Here is a 26,361-nt window from a genome sequence, read left to right as displayed (position 1 = left end):
CTGACAAGAAGTTTATTTTCTTTTTCTTTATTAAAAATAAAAATTTATAAAACCAAGATGAGTCGTCTTAAAAAATTTGATGATCATTGACATAAAACAGGAAAAAACATAAATGTAGAAATAAAAAGCAAGTGGGACCAATAGGCGTACATGGCCCAGGCCCAGATCCCATCCAGATCCAATTGTGCCTGAGTAAACCGGAAATAGATCCGGTCGAACCGGACTATCAGTAAACTGGGGTCTCCTCCTCCGAATGAAATAGCCCAAACAAAACCATTCCCAAGCTCTCTGCATTTATCAAATCAAACGACAACAAATAAACAGAAAAAGCCGCGCGCCCGCAGAGAGAGAAATTGAGAGAGAGAAGAAAAGAGACCACCAAAGAAACAACAAACTCGGCAATGGACGCTGGAGCGGCGGGCGTGGGTCTCGCCGCAGCCGCCGCGGACGATCCGTTCAAGGGATCGCCGTTCGCCGCCGTCTCTGATTGGAGCAACGGCATCTCGCGCCGTTACCAGCACGTGCTCGACCGTACGACGCCGCACGTGCTGTACCGGTGGCTGGCGTGCCTGGGCGTGGCCTTGGTCTACGTCATCCGCGTGTACCTGGTCGAAGGCTTCTACGTCGTGTCGTATGGCTTGGGGATCTACATTCTCAACCTCCTCATCGGCTTTCTCTCTCCTCAGGTAGACCCTGAGATCCACGACCTCTCCTCCGACGGCCCCTCCCTTCCCACCCGCGGATCCGATGAGTTTCGACCCTTCGTTCGCCGCCTCCCCGAATTCAAGTTCTGGTAAATTCCCCCATTTCATTATGTAGTTCTCACCTTTGGTTTTAAATCGCAATTGCCCTGATTGTGTTTGTTGAATTGCCTTTTAAAGATTGCTTTTTGGTAGTCTCGTATTATAGATTATAGACATTTGTACATTTGCATTCGTTGAATTTGGTTTTGATTTTCTGGTTCTGTGTGGAAGGTACTCTATCGCGAAGGCATTTTGCGTTGCTTTTGTTATGACGTTCTTCAGTGCATTTGATGTACCTGTATTCTGGCCTATACTTCTCTTCTACTGGGTGGTGCTCTTCGTTCTCACTATGAGGAGACAGATAGTACACATGATCAAATACAAATACGTTCCCTTCTCCTTTGGGAAACAGGTTTGCCTTCACCCTCTAAACAAACCCATCTTTTTATTTCAATCATTGATTTCATGCCCATTGTCCTCTTTCTTCCGTGATTCCCATCTTTTTATTTCAATCATTGGTTTCACGCCCATTATCCCGTTTCTTCTGTGATTCATATTTGGTTGTTCTGATTTGCAGCGGTACAATGGAAAGAAAGCTTCTTCATCTTCAACAGAGACCGCAGGCCTCCTCCCCAGGGACTGAAATCTTCAGGTACATTCAGTTAATTTTTTTCACCTCTGTTTAAACATAGGTTATAGGTGACAATTTATACTGATACATCATGATACATTATGTTAAACAGCCAAGGGTTTTTTTGGAAGATATATATGGTGTGGAGGAATCATCTTGAGGAGCTAATTCTGGCATATTGGATTATTTTTTTGGTTCCCTTCGAATATCCCTCTGGACCAGCTTGATTATGCCCCTCTGTAATATTTTGCTTTGGGAAGATGAAGTGGTTGCTGAAGGCCTTTTTCCTTTTTGAGTTCTAGTATAAAGGATCCATTTGTATAGAAGGAACATGCTTTACTTTCCATTGCCAAATAATTAATCCAGTGGCATGTACTTTCATGAGCTTTTGCAGTGGGAAATCCTAGCCATCCTCTGCAATTGGGTTATGTCATTTTTAGTTGTACTTTTCATCGTGTACTCTAATCTGGGCTCAATGCAGTTAATTTCCTCGGCTTAACGCCGAAAATTGTTGTTTATTTGGTTTATGCTTCTTTCACATTGTGAGTCTTGTGAGGTATCAATCTAGGTGCCTTTTGCCTTATTGATTGTTGTTTATGGTGGAATTGTAATTGTTGTCTCCTGTTTGTGGCACAAGAGCTATGCCCAGCTTCTGAACTAGAGATGAAGTCTTACAATTTCTTGAAGTAGTCATAGACCATTTTTGGGTAATAGTGGTTATCATTTTAAAAATTGGAATCATACGTAGACTTTGTGTTGAAGTTTGGATGACATTGATACCTCAGAGGACATTGTCGTGCCGATGATGAAGGGCTTCTTTGAGTTAAAACTTTCTTTCATAATTTATTGCTTCAATTATGAGATCATAGGAATCATATGCATTAGTTACAACGCGTATCCAAAACAATCTATAAACTTGGTTTGTATAGCATGATTTGGCTTGTAAAAATGGATGAAACCATGGTATCGTATGGAATTTGTGCATCACAACCACTCACTCTGCAATCAAAAACTGTAAAGAGGAAATGCTTTGGAGGATGAACTTTAGTTTGGTGGCCTGTAATAGCCATAGACTCCGTAGAACGTCTGTGCAAAAGTGAGAAACAACAAGACGACAGCGGCGACGAAGGAGAGGATGGCCCATGGATTGTTGAAGTAGTTATGCTTCAAACTGGCCCGCCATGCATTCCACCTGTGGTCGTAGTAGCGGTTTACTTCCTCCGACAGACGAGAAAGATAACTGTCATTGATATCGAAAACCACCTCTTGACAAAGTCGGTTAAATAGGTCAGCAACCTCAGCATCGCTGCCAAGCCAGTGCTCAATAATTCCACAATAATGGAGGTACCCCACATCCTGTGGAGAGTTGATCAAGTTGTCCATGAAGATCACATAGGAAGTAATATCATTGCTGCAATCAAGATGACACTGCTCAAACGCAATGAGATTGAGAAAAAGAGACTTGGTTCCATCATGGATCAAGAGCCTAGGAATTCTTAGAATCCCATTCTTGAACTTGACATCCCAGAACCGATCTGTCTTCCTTTTCTTGAACTTGATCCCAGCCTCCTTAAGCTCTGTAACACAATGAATCAACTGTTGCCTCCGCTTATCAGCAACCCGATTGGCGTGTGACCATTTCTTGATCCAAACTCTCGGCGTAGGCTGAAGCCCTGTGCGCAATAGACTTCGCCTGAACACATCAAGGCAATGAAGGCCACCTTGATCAGAGAGTGGATCAAAGGTGTTTGCATATCCAAGTGAAGACTCAAGTTTGTTTCTATCACTCTTTGTTAACGGCTCATCTGTTGGCATTAAAGGATCAAAAAACCGAAGTGCTAGCTTGGCTACAAGTCCTTTCTGCTCAGGATCTCCAAACTGCAGCCCCAACAGCCTATCAAGGATGAAAAGTGGAAGCTGATTCTCGAGCATGATCATGTCCCTCTGAATCGAATGCATCGAACCACGCATTGCAAAGACGGGATCGTTTCGAGGGTACCCCAGTTGCTTAAACCCCTCAGCTGCGCCACGAAACAGCTCCAGCACAAAGCAACCATCAAGCACCATCATTTCAACAAACTCATTGCTGCTTATCCCCATTGCAACCGGTCCTTCATAGCAAGAACGGGCCTTTTCTTCAACTTCTTTTATAGAATCCAGATAGAGCTGTATGTTCTGGTTGGTACGCTTGAGCATGTGGTGAAGCGAACGCCATTTGTGGCGATCCATTTGGCGAAGGCGTCTCCTGCCATGGTGGTAAGGCCCTAATGACACAATCTGAGGGACAATGGCTTTGTCATCACCTTCTCTTAAGTAATGGGGGACTCTGTAGATGCAGAGTTTTGCCCATGTACCCGCTGCATCGTCTTGACCGGCTTGTTCAAGTTTGTCTTTGATGTTGATCACCCACTCGGAATCTGGTGACGTCGTTCCATCTTCATATTTTTTATCACCACCATTTTGGATCACAATTTGGAGGGGCGATGGTTGCTGCTCTTGTTTCTGCACCTGCTGATGAGCTTGTTCTGGCAATTCAATTGATCTGTTAGTGGAGGTAGTAGTTGTTGCAATTCCAGACTCTACTGTTTCTCTGAGTTTGACTGTGATGAGGTACCAGCTCAAGAGCTCTTTGTTGAAGACAGCAACCATTTTTGGTTGAGAATGAATTCTATGCTGGGCTTGGTTTGGCTTGGCTTGGATCCTAAGCAATAAAAAGCACAACCTGCAAATGGGCAAGACAACTATGAAGGGGTTGAAAATGATGGGGTTTTTGCCAACATCATGACATAAATTGGGTTTAGATGATATTTTATTTTATACTTTAATAGACCTAAACCAATTATGCAGACCCTTTAGATGTAATGTGGGGTATGTTGTTCCATCATCATATTGTCATGCTAGCTATTTTGAATTTAAGAATTCCCACTATATCAGATTGAAAAGGCTCTCTAAGGAAGAAAAAAAAAAAAAAAAAGAGAGGATAAAATCAGATTTAAAATAATTAAAAAAAACAAATAGAAGTTTAAAACGACGTAATTTTAGTCATGAGCACAAGATCAATCAGCAGATGACCTATAACACCTAATTTTCCTTTCTTAGAAAAGTTTGAGAGGGTTTATTTGTGAATTTTAATGGAAGCAAACAAGGTCCTACCACAAAGTCACACAAGTGGCTAATTAGAAAATGAACCCAAAAGGTTTATGACTTTCTTGCAGGTGGTAGAAAGAAGATGGGAGAGATGATATTAATAATTGTCATTAACTTCCTGTTCTAGCATTTTCATGTGGAACAAAGAACATGCACAGAAGAAGTTGACAGAATATTAATATTTAATACCAAAACAAAGGCTAGTTTGCTGTTTAATCGTGGCCTCCTTCCACTCTGTTAACAAAGTTGCAAGGAAATGATCTCTGTTATATGCTTTGCCAGTGAAACCAAAATTATATCCATTGCCAACTCTGAGGGCTTCCAAAGGCAGAAAAGAAAGTGTTGGGAGCCCATGTATTCTCTCTAAACCAAAACCCATGTACTCTTAAAAATCACACAACTCAATCCCAAAAATGTTTAAAATCATTAGAGGCCTTGATGATTCTATGTTGATGGTGGTATCATATATAGAACTATAAATATAAACTTTCATATTAACCATAGGATTCATCTTAATAGTAACTTCACTTAAATTTAATAAAATGATCTTGTTGCTAATATGAAGGTCCACATAATGAGTCCATCTATGACATGACACCCTTACTATAGAATTTCGTTTGATGATGCCTCCAAATCAAACCTACATTCCTTTACATGTGACATTTTGATTAATCAAGTGCAAACAATAACAACAACACAAGAAACTTACACATAAAAAGTGCCTGGTTTAATTCCAGGACCTAAATTTTCATTGAAATAGGAATTTGGATTGCACCCTTATCAGTTTTCCAGTGCAATTTCAGTACATAAATCAAACTATTTACAAACAATGGTTTACCCTAATAAATAACAATAGCCTCGTCATCCTTTTTGTCAACATACACCACAAAAAGAAACATCGGGCATGCATACCCCACAATTTATCCAAAGACCCCATCACCATTTTCAAGCACTTGTGACCATTTTGATGTCTTCTTCAGCAAGGAAAGAGCTTGTTGGGTACTTTTGGTCCTTCTTTGTTGGGTAAGAAGCCTCCATTGCAATCCCACACTTGCCAGTGTATGTGGTAGCCACGTTTCTCTCCATCTTAAAATATCCACTCTCACCCCAATTGGTGCCCCATGAGTTCCTCACAAGCCAATAGTCTGTTCCATTCTCTGTGCCATACCCAACAGCAACCACACCATGGTCCAAAGCTGTCCCACATTCACCAGTAAACACACCCTGCCAATCACACGGCCCGAAATACAATGAGTAATTTACAGACATGTTATGTTGTTAGATTGTTATATTTAAATACGCGGTGTCATATGCATGTAGGTGCTCACCGACTGGTAGAGTTGTAGAGCCATGCCACCAGCTTCAATAGCAACGCTAACGGGCTGATGTGCCACGGCTTTCTTCAAAGCGTTCTCATTGTAAGCGGGAACATCTTCGTATCCATCGATGCTAACAACCTTATTGTTCTCCTGCAATTTATGGTTCAAAAAAATTGTTTGTTAAGAAAAAAGAACGTTACCCTAAAAAGATTATTGTAATTAGGTTAATGGGGATTGAAAATTGGGACTGACCAGAGCAACGTTACATTGTTGGTCGTACGCTTTGTAAGGGTAGTCTTTTTCGGTGTCCATGCCACCGTTTTGGATGATGAACTCAAAGGCATAGTCCATGAGGCCTCCGTCGCAGCCTGCGTTGTACGACCGGTCACAGTCAACAAGCTCTTGCTCTGAAAGAGAGACCAATTCGCCTGTGACTATTTGGTTTATGCCTTCCACGGCCGCCACTGTCGAAAAAGCCCAGCAACTTCCTGCACCCAACAAATTTCAATCTTTTTGTCAGATGGGTTGGCCCATGTAGGCCCAGTGGGCCTAATGGTGGTCCTTAAAGGCCCAAAACCGAACATGGAAAGTTGAGAAATATAATTTTTATTTTATTTTATTTTATTTTATAAATACAAGTGATAATCTAAATTAATATAATCAACAACATCTATATGGCTGATGAAGTCACCCAGCCCAATAATACAGTTTGTTATAAAAATACCGAGAAAATAAAACATTAATAAAATAAATAAAAGACTTTTAAAAACTTCTTTCCAATGAAAAAGTAATATTATAATTCTGCTTTCACGTGAGCTGTCAGGAATCTCAACTCCCAACCGAAAGTCCAAACTACTAGCAAAGCCTTTCGGTAAATTCAATAGTGGAGTGTCACGCAGGGCATCCACTATCATTTACTTTTCCTTTGTCGACAGAAGAATAAATAAAAAGTTGTAAACATACTTTGTACCAAAGAAATATAAATAAAAGTAGAAAGAGTTGGTGTTGAACACAAATAATCCGATTTTAATCCAACAAATCTGTTTAAATTAAATTGTATCTAGACTTGGGTTATAGATCAATCCGAACACAACACGATTAATCAAACCGATTAAACAACCATCTTAGTACAAAGTACCATGTAAATCAAGTTCCTTAATCAACCAAACAACTTTTAAAAAAAGGTTACATAAAAAAATTATTAATAATAAATTTAAAATTACTGACCGCAATTTCCTTGATTTTTGATGGGGTTGACGGCGCCCTTGACCCTCCAATCCACAGATGAAGGCAACGCCTCACCGGCACGAAAGGCATACCTTTGGCTAGGGTTCTTGGCCTTCATGACCCTACGCTTAGGGTCACTTCTGGTGCCCAGAAACTTGGCACGGTACTCTTGGTTGGTCAGGTCAGCAAAAGCGTTGAGGCCAACCTTGTAGGGACGTTCCTGGGCATTGTGCTCATCGATGAACCTCAAGTTGTCCTTGAAGATCTCGAACCTCCTTTCTTCCTCTCCAATCCCGTTGTAGGTTTTCTGGTGCTTCACAAGCCATTCTTGGTAGATTTGTTTGACCTCGGCCTCGCTTCGAGAGCCGACGCCTGAGGCACAGGATGAGAGGGTGAAGGAGAGGAGGAGGAGAGTGAAGATGGTTAGGGACATGGTTGATGACATGGTTTGGGAAAGAGGGTGTTGTTTGTGTTTCTCCAAAGAGATGTGTGCAAAAAGGTTGGGGGGCCTTTGGGTTTATAAAGGAAAAATCAGCAGAGTTTAATATTCAAGAATACTGGTGCGTCATAAACGATAAATAATGTTTTCGTGTGAAACTTGTTTTCTGAAGGGGGAGGATAAATTTTTTAGTCCAAGTAGAACACCGTAACATAATATTAATAATTCACATGTTATAATATAAGTTGACCATGAGTATATATTTTAGGGTTATATTTTAGGGAAATTTACTATTATACCCAATATAGGAGTTCAAATTATTTATATATAAAAAAAACACTATATGAAATAGACTTTAGAAACACATTCAAAGTTTATTTACAACATAACAAAAAGGGTTTAACTTTTTTTAAATTACAAAACTGTCATTGATTTCTAAAACAAACCCAACCCCAAAACCTCATAAAAAAAACTCAGAACACTCAATAGGGAATCAAAGTAATTTAATAATCAAAATTAAATTCAATGGGGCCAGCTGTCATTTTTTGTTTGTTTATAAAAATTAAATGATGTAGAGTTTATCTGTATTATTAGTGCTAAAAATATGACTAAATATCTCTATGTTTTATAACAAAAGTGAATATGTAACAAGCCATGAGGCTAAATAGTTTACGTTGTTAAATTATGAATTTAAACCGGTATATTCAGACTTTCTTGCACGAATCAACCTGATCAATAATTCATATTCCAAAATAAATAAGTTATGTTGTGAGTCTAATAATAAAAGATATTTCTCGCATTTTGTGGCCAGCCGTTTACCTCCATTGGGAGAGCTCCCGTGGTGAAAGGGATTAATCACTAGTACTACTGTCGACGGTGGATACCCTTGAGTCTCACCTAAAAATAAAAGATATTTCTAAGTCATTAATGTAAATAAATGGTATTGGGAAAGGAAGATGACAGAGGATTGGATGGATTTCAAACTGCCACACACACACCATGTGAATTTAGTATGGTTTGGTCCAACAATGTATGATGGAACTTGGAATTTGGGAACTTACAATGTATGATGAATGGACTGGAGGGGACTACGCAAGCTGCAATCAATAACATGGGGGCTTGGGAACTTGGAATTTGCCAAGTTGAAGGAACTCGTCTTCCCTTGCAGGCTGGCAGCAAATGGGTTCTTGCCACGTTGAATCCACTTACTGGTTAACTTGGAGGTAAGGGTTTCTCCTTCCTCCAATCTACCAGTCAAAGTGCTCGAACAGTGTGCGAAAGGGTTAAAGCAACCGAAAGAAAAGAAAAAGGCCCATATGCATGCATGCTCTATCATTTTCTTACCCCAAAAAAAGAAAAAGAAAAAGAACAAGTGTATGATTTCATTTTCTTTCTTTCTTCCTTTCTTCATCAAGAGGAAGGAAGGAGCATCCGAGCATGAGACTGGAAATATAGTCAGATTCATTCATCCATTTCAACTACTTAAACGAGAAGAAAAAAAAGATATATAATATAAAGTTAAACATGATCTAATGGTATTCTTCAAAAATTCATATAAACTATTCACATTTAATTCATATAAATAAAATAATAAAAAAATCTTCATGGATAAGTAAGAATTACTTGTATGAGAAGATAATAGAACGCTCCTTTTTTCATGAATTTTCCATAAAGAATATGTGCAAAAGAATTGGGCTTTGGTTAATTTCCAATTTCTATGGATGGACCATGGTATGGATTGTCTGTCTCTCTTTCACTTGCAAGTTGCAAGTTGGAAGGTTAGGTCACGTTGTATGGATATATATATATTGATATGTATATCCAACTAACAGTCGCTGCAATGAGCTCAGGAAATCAATCAATCAATCAACTACCCGTAACCCATGACCAATCATACACACTCTCTCTCTCTCTCTCTCTTCCCACCATTCCTCTAATAATTACAGCACCCATTTAATTCGGCCCATCACGCCAGTTATGGAGGTTTCAGTTTAACTCCCAAAACGAACTCCTTTATACCCATACCTTAATTCTATAACATGCACGATGACGGGGAGAGAGAGAGAGAGAGAGAGTCCCAAAATTGTGAAAGTATACGATCAAATAATTACAGGATATTTTTATGTTGGACCAATGCACACATTACAAGACTACACTATCATTAATCAGGTATCGAACTCGTTACAAATATGTTGTCCATGTTATTCATGTGAGTTGAACATAAAAGATAAAGCCTCTACCAATCAAGTGAAGACAAATATCATTAAACAAAAGAGAAATTGATGGATGATTTCGTGAATATGATAGATTGCAAAACCCCATATTTTATACAACATGTTAGAACAATACATAGATCCTAATTCGTAATTTTAGAGGGTAAACTAATGTCCATCAAATGGAGAAAAACTTGTCAACATGCAACATGTATCTTACATCTGCTTGTATGCAAGACACCCATTGCTTGCAACAGGTAGGCAAGTTTTTCTCCTTTGGACAAGAGACGCTTACAGTTAGCGAGCGTTTTTGTTTTTGTTTTTGTTTTTTCCAAAATTGGGCCTTTTCTTGGAACTTCAAAAGAATGCTATTAGTGAGCCTTTTATTTTCTACCTTCTTTAGCAGAAAAACTCATATGAAACGAGAATAATACTATTTTACTATATTCGGCCAATCACAGACTATCATGTGGAAAAAATTATCACACATGATATACCGTGATTGAACAGAGAGAGAAAAATAGTGCTATCCCCGTTTCATGCAAGTATTTCTCCTTCTTTAGGGCTTTAATAAAACAACCGGGTCTATCAAAAGGATTTTTCTTTTTCTTTTGGGTGCGTACAAAACAAAGGGATAATGAAATGGGCCGAAGCAAAGGTTTTGCTCTCATTGTCTTTGGGCCATTTATGTACGTGTCACCCTGAGAAAGAATTGCAGATTACAAAGCTTTTGAAACGAATGGAAAGGCATTGCTCTGTCATGTTGCTTCAAGTAAAATCACAAAGGCATTGGTTTGATATGAATGGAAATTTTATTACATTTGGTAATGTATCGTTTCTACGAAATCCAACTGAAAACAACTCTATAATTCCTATTTAGAAAAATATGTATAAAATTTTGAATACAACTTCCTGCAAGGGAGCAGCAGATGCAGTACGACTCGGTCGATGTACTTTTCTGCAAGAGGCCACAATATCAAGCACCCAAATCCCCAAAAGAAACAAAGAATTGTGAAACTACTCAAATGCACATATCAACTGACCCCCTATTACAGGTGCCTAACTGTATGTACCCACCGAGAACATTTGCTTTACTGCCTCTTTCAACTAAAATTACCGTGATCCCTCTTCAAATGAATTTCGTCGATGCTGAAGACCCGAAGAAGTCTCAAATTCACACAACTATGTATTTTGAGCGTCAATCGCACGTGTTTCAGTTTTGTTCAGTATGCCTTGCAGTAGCCTGTGTGTCGATCATTTTTGTCTCGCGCTTTCTCTTGCTTCGAGAACTTTTCTTCACTCTGGTTGTTCGAATTTTTGTAGAATGTTTCACTATGTGCTCTTCGACTGCAGTTTCTACTTTTCCATCAGATGGGAGTTCAGGAGGAGCATCAGGCCATGGAGTACGTTTCGATGGTACAGTAATTTCCAAAGGAGGATCAATAGTCCATCTGTACAAAACGAAATTCAAACTAATTGCTCAAACGGATTGCAGAATAAACATGATGAAAAGCTGACTACATGGAGAATCAAACATAACTATAGATCAAACTATGATGGTTCATGGATGAAAAATATCACGCATTTCAAGTGAGATAAATTTCACTATTAACTATCAGATCACTAGAGTTCAACAAAGAAAGAGGGACGGACCCATGATTTCAGAATGGGGTGGGCTAGATTTACTTAAGGGTGGAGGTTACATTTTGAACTGGGCTAAACCTTAAACCTATATACTAACTATACGGGAAAAAAACGAATAAAAAATCTCACCTGGGCTTGCCTTGGGACCGTAAACCATCAACGTCCTTACCCACAATTATTGATTCTTGCTGGGATAAGGAAATAACAATAATACTAATGTCCTATTAAATCATTAAAAAAAAAAACATAAACTAATTACTAGGTGCAATTGCACAAATTCATAAAGGAGCGAGGTTCAAATTTCCAATCAGAATTGCCCTCATGCAACCAATAACTAAACTACCAATAGCAAGGTAAATGGACATCAAATATAAATCCCAGTTTATACGAATAAAATGTTAACACAATTATATCTGTAACAATCGAACCCTCACATGTGGGCCTCCCCGACCACTGCAAAATTTAAGCAGTAGATTCAAAAGAAATTATAATGCTGCAATAGGAAAGATTTTTTTTGGTATCCACTGTAACAAGAAACTTAACAATTAAGATGCGGGACAACAATTACATATACTCTGGCATATACACTACCAGCTATGAAACAAAACTTTTCTGTCAAACTCATACCACAACTACCTCCAGCTATGCATAACCACAATTTTCTCAAATCTCAGTCACCCCTTCAAAATGTTATGGCATAACCAAGGATTGAAATATCGGCCGATATATCGGTATTTTCAACTGTCGACACCGATATTTGGGGGTAAGGCCATATCTTCCCCTGTATCGACGATATATCTCCGATAAGTGCGATATCCCCGATATTTTGCCGATATCCCCGATATTTCCCAATACCCATAACAGAACCCAAAAAAATTTCAGAAGTTTTGAAGGCAATTGAAGCAAATTGAAACCCAAAAATAGCTAATCCTTGCCCAAAACCCTATAATTTATTAATATGAAGAATCTATGCACAGTCCACTGCCCACATACCTCCAATCCATCTGAAGAGGACATAACGATCAGTTTTGGATCTATGAGCATAGGAACTAGACCTAGTACTAACTCAAATGAATCTTATGATGTCATGTCTGATTATAGTGTAACTAGTTATGGAAGCTCAAGATGATGAAACAAATTATGGACCTACTAGTTGGGTTAATCCTAACTATCCCATATATGGGAGGTCAGTAGGGAGCTCAAGAGAGGCCTATGTGCACCATGTTCAAACATGGCTTACAAACAGCTCGGGTTACATGACTTGGTATGACTATTGTATGAATCTAGATAGTTGTTCCTCATTGTTTGAACCTCATAGGAGCTCTTCATTTATGTAGATGTGACACTTATCTAAATTGTAATCCAATGTTTAAGCAAACTATGGATTTATGCATAGTTTATTCATTAACGCGCATTACATACCACTTATATTTCATCATATGTATATCTTATTATTAGTAAATTTTGAGTTTTATTTGTTCAATACATTCATTGATAATGTACATAACATCTATGAAAGTTTTACACCAAAATTATGTGTTTCAATGCCTATATCTGTCATTTTTGTTGATTTTTTCCCGATACCTAAAACGATAACGATATATCCCCCGAAATATCCGTAAATTGGAGGCCCGATATTATCTGCACGGCCGATATTTTAATCCTTGGGCATAACCGGGATGAGAATTAATTTAAATAAGAAGGAACTGGAATAAGTCATTGCCATTAGAATATTTATCAATTGTCTACAATTAGAATCAGAATAAGATTGATTACCACTGAGATATTTACTAAGTGCAAAACCAAATGGGCTTGTGTTACCAAAATACCTTTCTATAAAATAATTTATATTTTCCTTACCTACTTACTAATAAAATATTTCAAATGCCAAAATTTTCATTTACTGATAATAAGACTATCAGAATACCTAAAAAATACAAAAAAAGATACGCCATATGTGCCTTGAATCTAGCCTATCTAGTTACGGGATTCGAGTTTTGGACACAAGTAAATCACCTAAATTGGCTGGCAAATATCTACCTATATCCATAAAAAACTTTCACAGATTATCAAATAGTTTGCCAGCATTGTATATGATAGATAACATATAATAAGTTACTAAGGTATACATCACCCCATTGGGATTCATAAGACATAAAAGGCAAAAAGGGGAGCATCTTTCAGTGTCACCCCCAAACCTAGCGTGCTGGTCATCAGCAGGTCGAGAAATCATACAACTTATGTAGCACATTCATACAAAAGTTCAACAGTAGAGCAAGAGCAGCCTAATATGGACAAGTTCAATACTTCCTAACATTTTGTTAGTATATTTAACATGATTCAATAATAATAATGAACAGACCCAAGATAATTTGCACAAATGAATAATAGGAGCAAAAGATGAAAGACTAACCTGGGAGGAAATTTACTATCAAAACGGGCTTCAACGCGGAGCCACCAGAGCAAAACTTGGCGCCCACAACTTCCAAGTGGCTCAACCATAGACAGGTCCTTCAACAAGAAAAGAGGACTCCCTACATCCTCATCTGCCCCACTTGTACCATCTAGATCCTTAACCCACTCTGGTTTATCTTCAGCTCTATTCCAAAGCAACCGGGAATTCAACACAAACCCAGCCCACTCCAGCTTCCTGGGTAGTACAGGTGCTCTATCATCAATGTAATTTGCACTCTTTCCCACATAGGGCAACGAATTAAAGGTGTGCCAACCAACCAACTTATTGGAGGAGTTACAAGCAGGACCTTGAACAGGCATTGATGGGTTCTCCCCATCCTCCCGTTTATGAATCGTGGAGTCAGACAAGTCATATGCATTCTCTGAATGAGCAAGTATTCCAACCGAAACAGCACCAAACCATTTCACGTTCTGCATCTCATCAAAAAGCTCCATACTGTGCATATTACTATCATCCGCAAACATCACAATCCCATCCAGCTTCTGTTCTCTCACAATTCTGCTCCATCACACAGTCCCAAAAGTCAAATTCATAAACTAAACGCAACCCACAGTTTGTAACTAAAGATATCTTCAACTGCTTCATTCTCACAATAACTAATGAAAATCCTCAGTCTAATTAGATTATCCACAATCATTTGGTTAAGCTTTTAAGTTTTTTTCTTCCATGAAATTTAACAGCAATCTTCTGAGAACAATTAACAGAAGTAAATAAACAGACAGCAAGCAACTGAGCTAAAAGCACTCGAGATAAACAAAATGAAGATGAAAAAACTGAGAATTCACCTCAAAGCATGAAGCCGCATCCGAGCCTCCAACAGGTGACGACCTTCCCAAGTATTGGGCATTCGCTGATCGAACCCAACGTGGATGATCCGGAGCCCCGACTTGGAAACAATCGAGGCCGTTTCATTGGTAACCCCACCGGCCTCGACGACGATCCAAATGACGTCGTACGGGACCAGCATAAGCGAATGCATTACGCCAGTCAAATGTAGAGCTTGGAATGTCCGAGCGTAAGTGGGAGTGACGGCGATGACCGTTTTGGGGTTGTTGACTCCGAATTGTCTCCGCTGCTCCCTCTGAACCGTCTCAATTATCCGATGCGCCTTCATCGTCTCGGTCGGGTTCGGATGGGGCCAGGGTCTGATTCGGATCCCGTGCCGCCCGACGACGACCCGGCTACTGGAGCTCGCGGTGGTGGTATTCCTGTTGAGAGTGAACTCGAGGTTCGTGATCGGGTTGGCGGGGAGGTCTAGGGTTCCGGCGAGCTCAGAAGCCGACCGGAAAGGCACCGTATAGAGATTCGAAGAGGAGGTGGAGAAGAGGAAGAAGAAAACAAGTCGAGAGAAGCGGAAGCCGAGGACGAGACTGATGAGGCAGCAGAGGCCATGGAGCACGAGCCAGAACACGGTCGCAGGAGACTTAATCACGCCGTCCGACGACGAATCCAACGGCGCTGATCCTCTGAAGCTGTTGCTCCGTCTGTTGAGGTAGCTCTGCTGCAACGTCGAGAGCTTCATCCCTCTCTCTCTCTCCTTGGAATCCTAGAGAGAGAAAGCAGAGCTAGAATTGGAAGTGTGGTGGTATGGTGTTTGCTGTGTGTTATTCTTGACTATATCATTTGAGTTCCTTTGAAGTTAGTTAAGCGTGCAGAGAGGAGGTTGGGGATGGTGGCGATGATAGTGATTTAATCTTTGATTAATTAGCTAAATTAATCAGAGATTTCTTCGAATTCACGAATAAAAACTGAGGTGGTTAGATTTGCTTTGCTTTTCAACTTCTTCTGTATTTCTTGTCTGCTTTCAGACAAGGAGGAACGAGAGAGAAAGAGGAGAGAAAGAGAGAGAGGAGAGAGAGGCCCAAAACTGTGGGCCCAGGTGGGCTTTGGTTAAGTTCGGACAGGGAGGGTCTTTTTTGGGTCTGAGACAGGGAGGGTTTGGTTGGCGACTTTTTGGTAAGAGGATTTTCTTTGCTTCATTACACGCTTTTAATGCAAGCAACGATTTTATTTTCTTCTTACTTTTTTGATAATCAATTAATTAAATTTGTATTTAATTGTATGGGTGTTTTTTTGGGCCAAAGTTAGGAAGGGAAGGGAGGAAAATTCACACGCACGAGTATCATAAGGGTTTGAAATTATGACCACTTAAAAGCACATAAAAAATCTGGCCAATCTAACTAATACCCCATTGGTATTTAATTGTATAGGTTTGAGTGTGACATTTTATTAGTATTTGGTCAACTAAATGGTTGATGGAGGAGTGAGACCTAAGGAGAGAGGAGAGTGATGGAGATGGACCAACTTCGGATTAATTTGGGGATGGAAAGTTGTAAAATAAGGGTTTCCATTTTCAACAATCAATTGCTGATTTGAAGAAGTTGTTAATGAGAAATTAGGCTATGGGGAGTCATTGACTGGTTTGAAAAACAGCTTGTGGGGAATCTAATTTGTGTTTTATATTTGGGTCTAATTAAATGCTAGCCTAATTAGCAAGATTGGTCCCACTCCCAAAAAATTTAACTCTATATCCGAATTAAACCAACTTAACCTTTTTTGTTTTTGTTTGACCAAAAAAACAGTCCTGATGATCAAAGTGCTACAAGTGCAGAGCCCAAATCCATCAGGAGGCTAGGGGCAGCAGCAAACGAAGAGAAAGGCCCAAAAGCTGAAAAAGGGCACATCCCAACAATTATATAACACAAACAAACGCAGAAGGAAAAAAAAATACGGAAACCAAACATATCAAAAATCTTCATGATGAACCCTAGCAATTAACAAATCTCAATCTCCTAACTTGACTTACACAAACAGACCTAAACCAACCACTAATTTAAAACATTGAATGGTTCATAAGTCAGGACGAGAAACGTTGACATTGAAAAATCGAATCAAACTAGAACAACATATAAGATCTTGGATGAAATTTTGAGTATTATATCATGAGCTAGTCTATTACATTTTTGCCTTTTTTTTATTGCAAATTGCAATGATGTGCATATTACTTGCCAAAAGAAGGGTTCAAGAAGAAGTTGAAGCAAGAGTTATTTTCCAAATTGTTGCTATTACAGTTTTAAGAAATGACAGTGATGTTTTTTTTGGTCTAAAGGGAAATGTCAGTGATTGGAACACCAAAGCACCGCCGCAATAGGTAGAGTATCAATGGTAGGATATGGGGTTGGTGGGTGGTTATAATTAAGTTGATTAGCTACACAACACCCTGCATTGTTTTTTTTTGCTCGAGACTTAGGCAAGCAATCTCTCTCAGCCTTAAAATAAGAAAAAGAAAAAAGAAGCAAGTATGAGGAAATCAAATATCGACTGCAAGTAGTTAATAGCAGTTATTTTTACATTTGAAGTAAAGTGATATTTTCAATCCCCATTCTCCAATATTACTTCTATCGGAAAAAAAAAAAATACCGATATGTATGTGCAATATGTGATTTAATCATATAAAGGCACCTAAACAACTTGAATTATATTAAGATAAAATCTCATTGCCAAAAATTGAGAATGATTTTTGCTTAAATTTACAGGAACAAATAAGAGTCGGTAAGCCCCAAAAAATATATATATATATATATAAAGTCGGTGAACGTTTTATATATGGATCAATACTTTTCTTCGTTTTTTCTTTTCTTTTTTAAAATTCAAAATCGTAAACCAGTTATGAAAATGCTTGGGCCTGGTTTAAACCGTGGGCCATATCTCACATTTGCCCAACATAAAACCCAGCCCAAGTGAGAACAGTGGACCTGGGACTTGACTAGCTTCACATTATAATATTTGTTTGAATTTAGTACCTCTTCTCACAGTGTTGTAAAAGAAAAACTACCAGACCAAGAGTTAGTAAGTAGATGAGCAAGAGCATCTCCAACAATAGTATGAAACAAAATTCTTTAAATTAAAGTTTGTTGACTTATATGACAATTTCAAAAGCCTTATTTGCAACTTGAATAATTTTTGCTTCAACAAATTCTTCAATTCAATTAATGCAATATCATAGAAAAGAATAAAAAATATGAAAATATGTTTAAAATGTCTATGTATTTATTATATGAAGCGAATAAATTGCATGTTTTTAACATTTTCAAGGTATATTTTGTTTTACCAGTCATGAAAAGAGAAAAAGAGGTTGTAGTTTTGATAACGGAAGTTAAAGAGACTATTGGAAAGAGTCTTTCTGATGTGACTCACCTATTTTAGAATTTCAAGATTGTTGAAGAGGCTGTTGTTGATTCTCGTCAAATTCTAATTTGCCCTTTGTAGTCGGTTGACTAATTTTGGACGTGAAGAATTTTTGTTAGCTTATTCATACAAAGTATGTTGGGTTGGAATTCCAAAACATCATTATTTCCTTCAACACCAAGGTTTCTCATAAGAGTCACAACTGGGCTCCACTAATGAGAAAACCAACTCATCTTTCGTGTAGTTATTGCTTATGCAAGAATTTAATCATGTATAGCTTTGACTATCTTCCCTTACCTTTTCCCATGCTAAAGACTAAGCTAGAAGCTCAAGAAGATAAAGTATAAGTCTGATTATCATCTGAATGTGCGGTTTAGATTCAAAAAAACAACATAAGTCTGGTAAAATAACGTTACTCGTAATTCGAGTTTCGTCCACCGTCCTATGAGTCAAAAAGGAACAAATGAATAAGGAACAGAAGATAGGAAAGGGGATGGTTCATGGTTGTGGAGTTGGTGAATAAATCCATTCGAATTCAAACGCCATATATTAGAGGTTTGTCCATATACATTTGAAAATGGGATGATGGGATGATGGGAGTGTGTTGGATGATTAGATCAATAATGTAATAGCAAGACACATGCATGTGAGTTGTGACTGGCTTACATCGTCCCATAGTGGTTATGAATAAAATTCTCCCTCACCTACCCGATCACAATTCACAATCAAATTTTATTCTCTTTTAAGAAACCACATGCATGCTTCTTTGTTCTTCCATGGAAACCAGAAAGCAATGCTCGACTTTGGATTTATATTCCCAATCCCTCACGAGGGAGAGATTCTTATTTGTCACCGTTGATCATTTTGCTTATATATAACACTCTTCACGTAATGAGTGTTATAGACATACATGTGTACGCTTAGCTTTAAAAACAATTTATTTAAATCAAAATATTTATATTATCAGGTGGATATTGTCTCCTCTACCTAATCAATTTTATGAAAACCAATTAATAACAAGATCCTCTTCCTTAAAATGGATTAAGAAACTCAGACCCCAAGTTTGTCCGTGTGAAAGCTTAATATAGAATCCGTAGACTTCTTCAAGTTATGTATTTCCGAAAAAGAAAAAAAAAATACTTGAGTTGATTTATACTATTCTTTGGTTTATAATCTAAAAAATTATGGATGTTACGTCGGTATTTAATATTAATTTTAAACAGACCTTAAGCATTATTTAAGCATGGATGTTACGTCGGTATTTATGGCTATTGGCGGCTCCCGTAAATTACTGACTTATAGGTGTGAAGTCAAAATTTAGGCAGCCAACTCCAACACGTTCATTTCTCCTTCTTCTAATTCATAATATCACCATTTAGTCAATTTCCAACAGCTTTCCGGCCATTGACTTTTGTACCAACCTAGTCAATTCATAATAGCCTATCAGCCTCACACGTGCCTATTGCACGTGTCCAAATCTATATATATTATTTTTGGACGAAATTTGTTTTGTCGTTAATTTTTGAAAAATTGACCTTTGATTACGGAGAAATGAGTGCTGCTATAAATTTGAAAAAATACAATTTTATTTTTTCACCCAACATTATTTCTAAATTATCCTTTAATTAAATCAACCAAATTCTCTTTCCCAATCAAACTTCCCCTCTCTCTCTCTCTCTCTCTCTCTCTCTCTCTCTCTCTTTATTTTGGTCAAATCTGATTTCATTAAACCACCATAAGGGAACTAAACAGGAGCAAGGTCAGCAACTAGGGGTGGGCACGGTACGGGATGACACGGGATGGAGGTCATCCCGGTGTCAATCCCGAATAAGAGAATCGGGACGGTATGACAAGGGATGGGGGATTTTCAAAACACGTTCAAACCATATTGGCCCCAACCGGGACCGGCATGGTTCGGTATCAAAACTGATACCATTCAACTTAGGCTAAAATTTGAATTTTTTTTTCTTCAGTTTTTGCAGCTGCCAAATAACAGTTTTTGCAATAGCTGCCAAATCCATCAAATACACAATGTTTTCATCATACTAAAAAGTAAAAACTTGTTCAAACTTCAAGTTCAAGATCAAGCCTAACAAACAAAACTTCAATTTCAATCAATACCATTCCAAATTGCCAAGCTCCAGATGCACATGACATGCAGGCAGAGAGAGGAGAAGCACGTTTGATGTCAAATAGAGAGAGATGGTTATTAGGGTTCGATTCGACTTCGACACAGAGATGTTTGGTTATTAGGGTTCCACTTCGAGAGAGAGAGAGAGAGAGAGAGAGAGAGAGAGAGAGAGGAGGAGATTGAGATTTGAGATGGATCGATGGTGAGGGAAGGGAAGGAGAGAGGAAAAAAGCTTTTGGATCTTAAAAATCTTTCCTAAGTTTCGTTCATTCGTGTGAGAGAGAGATATACTAAATCTGAAATTTTGGAAATAATATTTTAATATTTATTATTTAATATTAATTAGTTACTGTACGGTAAGGTATGATACCAAACGGGATCATAAATCTCATACCGATGTCGTGCCAAACAGTAACGGGATGACACGGTTTCATCCTGTTTAAGCATCAACACCAAAAGGTTTGGCATGAATTTGATACGGAATAGCACAGTTTTGAGACGGTATCAGTATTCCGGTTTTGATGCCCACGCTAAACCCGCTAAGACCACGAGACCAATAATAACAAGATCAAGAAAGAGAAGATAAAAAAACTAATCCAAACCAGGAACAGTAACACAGAACTTCTCCACAAAACCAAATTAAAACGCTTCACCCATCGGAGGACAAGGTAATCCATCCGAGGTCAGAACATGAACAAGGGACGCCAGTGGCTTGTTGGCCAAACACTCTGGTTCCACCACCCCAAAGCCAATCTCTCTCTCTCTCTCTCAATTCGTGAGTTATAGGTGTTTGGGAAATATTTCATTAGTACAAACTCTATACCCCTTTGCCTGTAGATTCAAAACCAACAAATTGGAATCTTTTCATGCGCATCTGGTTATGTCTCAAATGGATCTCAGCACTTATTATTGGTATTACGAGACCCTTTCAATGTTTGTACTTGTTTTGTGCAAAGCCGCACAGAGAGAGAGAGAGAGAGGGAGAGAGAGAGTGATTTTGGGTGGGAGGCGATGAGAAGATGGTGGGGTGCTAGGGTTTGGGGAAGAGGATGAGGGCTGTTGGGGATGGGTGGGTTCTTTCGAAGAGAGAGGTGGGAGAAGAGATGAATTTTTAATTTTAAAGATTTTTCCTTTGTTAAATTTTACATTTTACATTTAAGTTAATTATTTTAAATATTAAATATTTTTTCCTAAGTCTTTAGAAGTAATTTTATAAAGTAAAGTTGTCTTTAAAATTTTGAGGATAAGATGAGTGGAGAAATAGGAGGTGAAAATAGCTACACTCTATGCTGGGTCTGATTTGATTGAGTATAATTTCAACGCGGAAAACAAACAACACATGGGCAGGCATAAGCCTACAACTAGAAGCAACATATTTCTTCACCATTTTGCTGATTTTGTTGCTAGTTTTGGGGCCAATTATAAAGCTCTCAAACTAACACCAACCATATCCCATTCTAATGCAATTTCTCATCAATCCTATGCTTTTGTTTACTCAAATTTTTTGAGGGGGCTACACAACACTGATAAATAAATGTAAGATTCTAGTGAATTTATAAATCACTCAAAATATTGTATTAGTAACCATGCCAAAATTAACAAAATCATGTGAAAGATCATTATATATTGATCATTGACCTTACAAGATGGTGTATTAATACTTGGCACGATAAGTTAACGAATGCAAAATTAATTCTCACGTGTTACTCATCTTGTTGGTATCACGTGAACGAAAAGTTTCCACACAAGTTTGTCACTTCCATACTCATCGCATTGGTAGGCCCTTTCAAAATATTTGCATACACAACTAACTCTTAATTTAGTGATATTCCCTCTACTCAAAAATAAAAAGTCCCAAGTTCAAAATCTCTCACGCTTAATTTGCATGGACCAATTCTCCTTTGATGGGTTTGGGTCAAATTTGTGATTGTTTTGGAATGTTGTAGAGAGCAGCCTGCAAAGCCTGCACAAAATGGCAAATGGTTGATTAAGGAAACTCCTAGTGTCTCCATTGCACATGAAGTCACTCAAGAACCATGTCCGTGGTCGTCTTCCATTCCAAACTATAAAAAAGAAATCAACCCAAAAGGCATTTCTTAAACAACAATTTTAACCCTAAACCATATTAACAAATAAATTTGTTTCACAGCACAACCTCTTTGGCTCCATCCTTCCAATCCAATCCCCCACCCAAGTCAGTAAGCCACTGTCACATGACACAATGAAGAAAAATATGGACGTCTTCATGAAAGTTGCCCAGAGACAAAGTCAACTCTATCATGCTGCCAGGCAACAACTCTTGTCTTTTTCCCTCAAAATTATTTCCATTTGGTCACACTCGGCCCTCTCTCTCCTCACACAGAATATCAGATCATCCACATCACTCTTCAATCCAACGGCTTGGGCACCAGCTTTGACCAAATTGAAACTCTGATAAGACTAAAGCAGGGCAGGTCAATGTTAATCCGACACCAAGCATCAAACCCTCATTAGTTTAACAATTTAAACAGCAAAAAAGAAGAAAAACAAATTGTAAATATTCGTGCACTGCCAAAAGCAAAGCTGCTGCTGCTGCTGTTTCAATTGTGTGGTGTGGTTGGATCTTATTCGCAACTACATCTTGACGGCAAGTGCTAGTGGGCCACCAGATATAGATGCCATCATTTTGACCATAGACGCATTACAACAAACACTTCATAGGCAACCCTTTATCAACACCCCTTCTTCAATTTCTTTTACGCTTTTCTTTCTGCTTTGGCTTTCTCTCTCTCTCTCTTAGCTTTTTTCTCTTTGGTTCTCTGTTTGGGCTCTTTTTCTCTTGTTATGCTGAAGAGGGTCAGAGATGGCTGTAGATTTTATGGGATATAGGAACAGCAGCTTCTCTGCGAAATTGGAAGAGAACGCGGTGCAAGAAGCAGCTTCTGGGCTCGAGAGCGTTGAGAAGCTCATTAGACTCTTGTCTCAGGCTCAGCAGAACCAGCACCAAGATAAGTACCCTTCCATGGTTATGGACATGGATTGCAGAGCCGTCGCGGACGTCGCCGTTTCCAAGTTCAAGAAGGTCATTTCTCTTCTGGGTCGTACCCGGACCGGCCATGCCCGCTTCCGGCGAGCACCTTTGACTTTAACTTCTGGGTCTTCTTCTTCTTCTCAAAACCAAGCCCAAACCCAAGAGACCTTCGTCAAGCAAACTCCTTTAGAGTCCACCAAGGTTTACCATGCGACGCCGATCCAGCAGATCCCGCCTCCTCTGCATCATCACAGTACTGTGCTTGAGAGCACCAAGGACTCCTCCACCACTATAAATTTCTCCTATTCAGCTACGACTTCGTTTATGTCGTCGTTGACTGGAGACTCAGACAGCAAGCAGCCATTGTCATCTTCGGCTTTTCAAATTACCAACATGTCCCAGGTGTCTTCAGCTGGAAAGCCACCGCTTTCGTCAGCTTCGTTGAAGAGGAAGTGCAGTTCTGATAACTTGGGCTCTGGCAAGTGCGGTGCTGGGTCCTCCGGCCGCTGCCATTGCTCTAAGAAGAGGTGGGTCCCTCTCTATCTCTTAATCAATGTCTACGTTCTAATTAATTCGATTTAGTTGTTGGTCGAGTTTAACTTGTCGACTAAAATGAAATTTTGGGTTGTGGGGTTTGTTGCAGAAAGCTGAGATTGAAAAGGGTTGTGAGAGTTCCAGCTATAAGCTTAAAGATGGCTGATATTCCACCTGATGATTACTCTTGGAGAAAGTATGGACAGAAACCCATTAAGGGATCTCCACATCCAAGGTATAATCTTGGAAAGTTTTGACCTTTCAAGTTCAATTAGTTCAATTTCACACTTTCGTCTGCCTAAAACTCTGAAATAGCAAAACCCTTTTAGGCTTTCAGGATTTGAGATGTTTTGGTCTTGTTTTAATCTGTGTTTTGGTTGTTTTTTATGAAACAGGGGATACTATAAGTGCAGCAGTGTCAGAGGGTGCCCAGCTCGAAAACATGTAGAGAGAGCTCTCGATGATCCAGCAATGCTTGTAGTGACCTATGAAGGCGAGCACAATCACTCTCTCTCAGTTGCAGAGACCTCCAATCTCATTCTAGAATCGTCTTAGATCATCAAAAAACAGAAACAACAATGGTGCAAGAAAAAGCCTTTGTATGTTCATCTTTTTCTAGAGAGAGAAATTAATGGGTAGCAGAGCAGTACTAGTAGTAGTGCTAGTACTGACAGTAGTTACAGTTCCGGCTGGACTCGGACTTGGACTCCGACTCAGTAAAGACTCAGTTCCATCTCGAAGGAGATGAGAGTGAGTTAAATTAGTTCATTTTGCTGTACAATATGGGGTTCCTTTTTCTCTCTTCAAACACTGTGAATTAATCTTATTCTTATTTAAACCAGAAAGAAATGAGGATGGTGGATTTGGTATTATTTAGTGATTAGTCTAGTTGGTTTCTTTCCCATTGGGAAAAAAGAAAAAAAGAAAAAAAGAATGGAAAGGGGAAAGTGGGTGTTGTTGGGTTCTTCTTCCTTCCTTGTAGATAATTTTTATTTTTAATTTTCTCGATTGATTGATTGCTTGCTTGCTTTTACTTTGGTTCTTGTCTTGGATGCCTACCTTCTACTTTTCCTTTCATCACCCCAAAGTTTTCTACTTTTTCTTTTGATTTGATTCAATACAAACAGTGAAAGGAGAGAAATTTATAGATATGAAAGGGACTGGGTCAAAGAATTGTAAAGAAGTGGACCAACATGTCGTATTTGTGACGGTTGACCGAAGGGACTTGTGGGGTTGGCAGTTGGCCAGTTGGAAACGGCTAATTTACTGAAGGTGGGTATTGGGTGATTGATGACTTTTTTTTTCAAATGCAATTTTGTTGGTTCTTCTTTGGTCTCTTGGGAGAGAGAAAAAATATATTAAAGGTTGGCTGAATTTGGAGGGAATTGAAAGACAAGAAGAGATAGTTGGCCTACAAAAGGCATCAAAGTCTTTGGAGGCAAAGGTGTGGAAGCCTTTGATGTGGTAGGAAAATTAATGACCAAGTCAAAGTTTGTGGGTGGGCATTAATTTTTCTTTTCTTGTCTGCTTTGCTACTTCCTTTGCCTCAAAGCCAGATCTAGTAGGAAAATTAATGCTCAAGTCAAATTTTGTGGGTGCGCAATTCATCATTTTGACCAATTATGGGGCCCTTTAATGGCTGTGCACTAATTTGTTTTTGTTTGCCTTTGGCTGAAAAATCAAAACTTGGTATGTAAGTATGGTCCCCAAGGTGCGCTATCCTTATCAAAATTCATCATTCACATGTGGCTTCCTCAAATGCACAAAGTTCAATCCCATAAAAAACAAATACACGTTCATTGGTATTCAACTTATCATGACAAAACGGAAATGATACTGGTTACTCCTCTTTTTTCCTTAATACGAATCATAGTTTCACACATATAAAAAACATAAAAATAAAAACTTTTACACACATCGCATTGTTATTGACAGGAATGTAGAAATTCTTTCTTACATGGTAAGGAGGGAGCTCCAAAATAAAGAGAATATAATCATAACAAATTTTCCTTTTTCGTACAACTGAAATTAATAGAGAGTAAACTCGACACAATACCTTGAATGCATTGATGAATGTTCTTAATCACTTAAGCAGTGAATTGCTTGCTACGACTAAGGATAAAACTATTTAGAAGAGATTGTAGAATTGTTTTCATTGCTTTTTTATATATATATGAAGTTTAGGTCAATAAAAGGATTGCTTAAACATAACGTTCTTGTTAATGCCATTTTTCAAGGAAAAACAATGACTTTCGACATAAGGGTAATAATTACTTAAGTTGTTCTGCTATTTGTATAAGGTCTAGACTTGACTTCCCCGACAATGGGGAATTTATCCAGTTGAAAAGTCGAATATGGGGAAAGTAATGTGGAACTTGTACAAAACTTGCATCGATAGAGTGTGATTATTGCATATTTACGGAAGTCAAGCCTTGGTCTCTTCAAACCCCATACTTTTATAATCATAGGTCTATACGCATCCAAATGAATTCAGAATTCAACATAGTGTTCTATTGCGAAAAATAAAATAAACTAGCATTGGAATGACCTCATTCGGAATTTAGTGAAAAGTAAATAAGACTCCGGAAAAGGATTTCGTATTTTATATTTTTATACAAGCGATACTAGGGAAGTGTCGCCTCATCTTCCTCATTGTTTA

General features: G+C 38.5%; 5 protein-coding genes across 5 annotated transcripts; 2 read left to right on the top strand and 3 right to left on the bottom strand.

The window, feature by feature from the left end:
- The first annotated feature begins 209 nt into the window (after window positions 1–209).
- Window positions 210–1,892, top strand: LOC110750626 (protein RER1A-like). The gene is made up of 4 exons (XM_088253951.1): window positions 210–793; window positions 975–1,155; window positions 1,321–1,395; window positions 1,487–1,892. The coding sequence occupies exons 1-3, from the start codon at window positions 402–404 to the stop codon at window positions 1,384–1,386; spliced, it is 639 nt and encodes a 212-aa protein (XP_088110077.1). The 5' UTR covers window positions 210–401; the 3' UTR covers window positions 1,387–1,395; window positions 1,487–1,892.
- A 296-nt stretch (window positions 1,893–2,188) lies between these two features.
- On the bottom strand, window positions 2,189–4,284 carry LOC110750622 (transmembrane protein, putative (DUF247)). Its single transcript, XM_021950980.2, has one exon. The coding sequence runs from the start codon at window positions 4,021–4,023 to the stop codon at window positions 2,419–2,421; it is 1,605 nt and encodes a 534-aa protein (XP_021806672.2). The 5' UTR covers window positions 4,024–4,284; the 3' UTR covers window positions 2,189–2,418.
- Window positions 4,285–5,226: 942 nt separating this feature from the next.
- Window positions 5,227–7,575, bottom strand: LOC110746391 (cysteine proteinase COT44). The gene is made up of 4 exons (XM_021946608.2): window positions 7,068–7,575; window positions 6,093–6,328; window positions 5,850–5,990; window positions 5,227–5,745 (listed from the first exon to the last, which is right to left on the bottom strand). The coding sequence occupies exons 1-4, from the start codon at window positions 7,510–7,512 to the stop codon at window positions 5,467–5,469; spliced, it is 1,101 nt and encodes a 366-aa protein (XP_021802300.2). The 5' UTR covers window positions 7,513–7,575; the 3' UTR covers window positions 5,227–5,466.
- A 2,937-nt stretch (window positions 7,576–10,512) lies between these two features.
- IRX14-L (Nucleotide-diphospho-sugar transferases superfamily protein) lies at window positions 10,513–15,773 on the bottom strand. The gene is made up of 3 exons (XM_021946610.2): window positions 14,625–15,773; window positions 13,777–14,337; window positions 10,513–11,170 (listed from the first exon to the last, which is right to left on the bottom strand). Exons 1-3 carry the CDS (start codon window positions 15,359–15,361, stop codon window positions 10,933–10,935), a joined length of 1,536 nt encoding a protein of 511 aa, XP_021802302.2. The 5' UTR covers window positions 15,362–15,773; the 3' UTR covers window positions 10,513–10,932.
- A 6,960-nt stretch (window positions 15,774–22,733) lies between these two features.
- Window positions 22,734–24,735, top strand: LOC110746394 (putative WRKY transcription factor 7). Its single transcript, XM_021946611.2, has 3 exons — window positions 22,734–23,695; window positions 23,812–23,937; window positions 24,098–24,735. The coding sequence occupies exons 1-3, from the start codon at window positions 23,001–23,003 to the stop codon at window positions 24,255–24,257; spliced, it is 981 nt and encodes a 326-aa protein (XP_021802303.1). The 5' UTR covers window positions 22,734–23,000; the 3' UTR covers window positions 24,258–24,735.
- Window positions 24,736–26,361: the final 1,626 nt, after the last annotated feature.

Source organism: Prunus avium, chromosome 6 (assembly GCF_965620075.1).
Source record: "Prunus avium chromosome 6, drPruAviu1.hap1.1, whole genome shotgun sequence".
NCBI classification, from domain to species: Eukaryota; Viridiplantae; Streptophyta; class Magnoliopsida; order Rosales; family Rosaceae; genus Prunus; species Prunus avium.
Note: the sequence above shows the minus strand (reverse complement) of the source record. Positions and strands in the feature narration are given on the sequence as shown.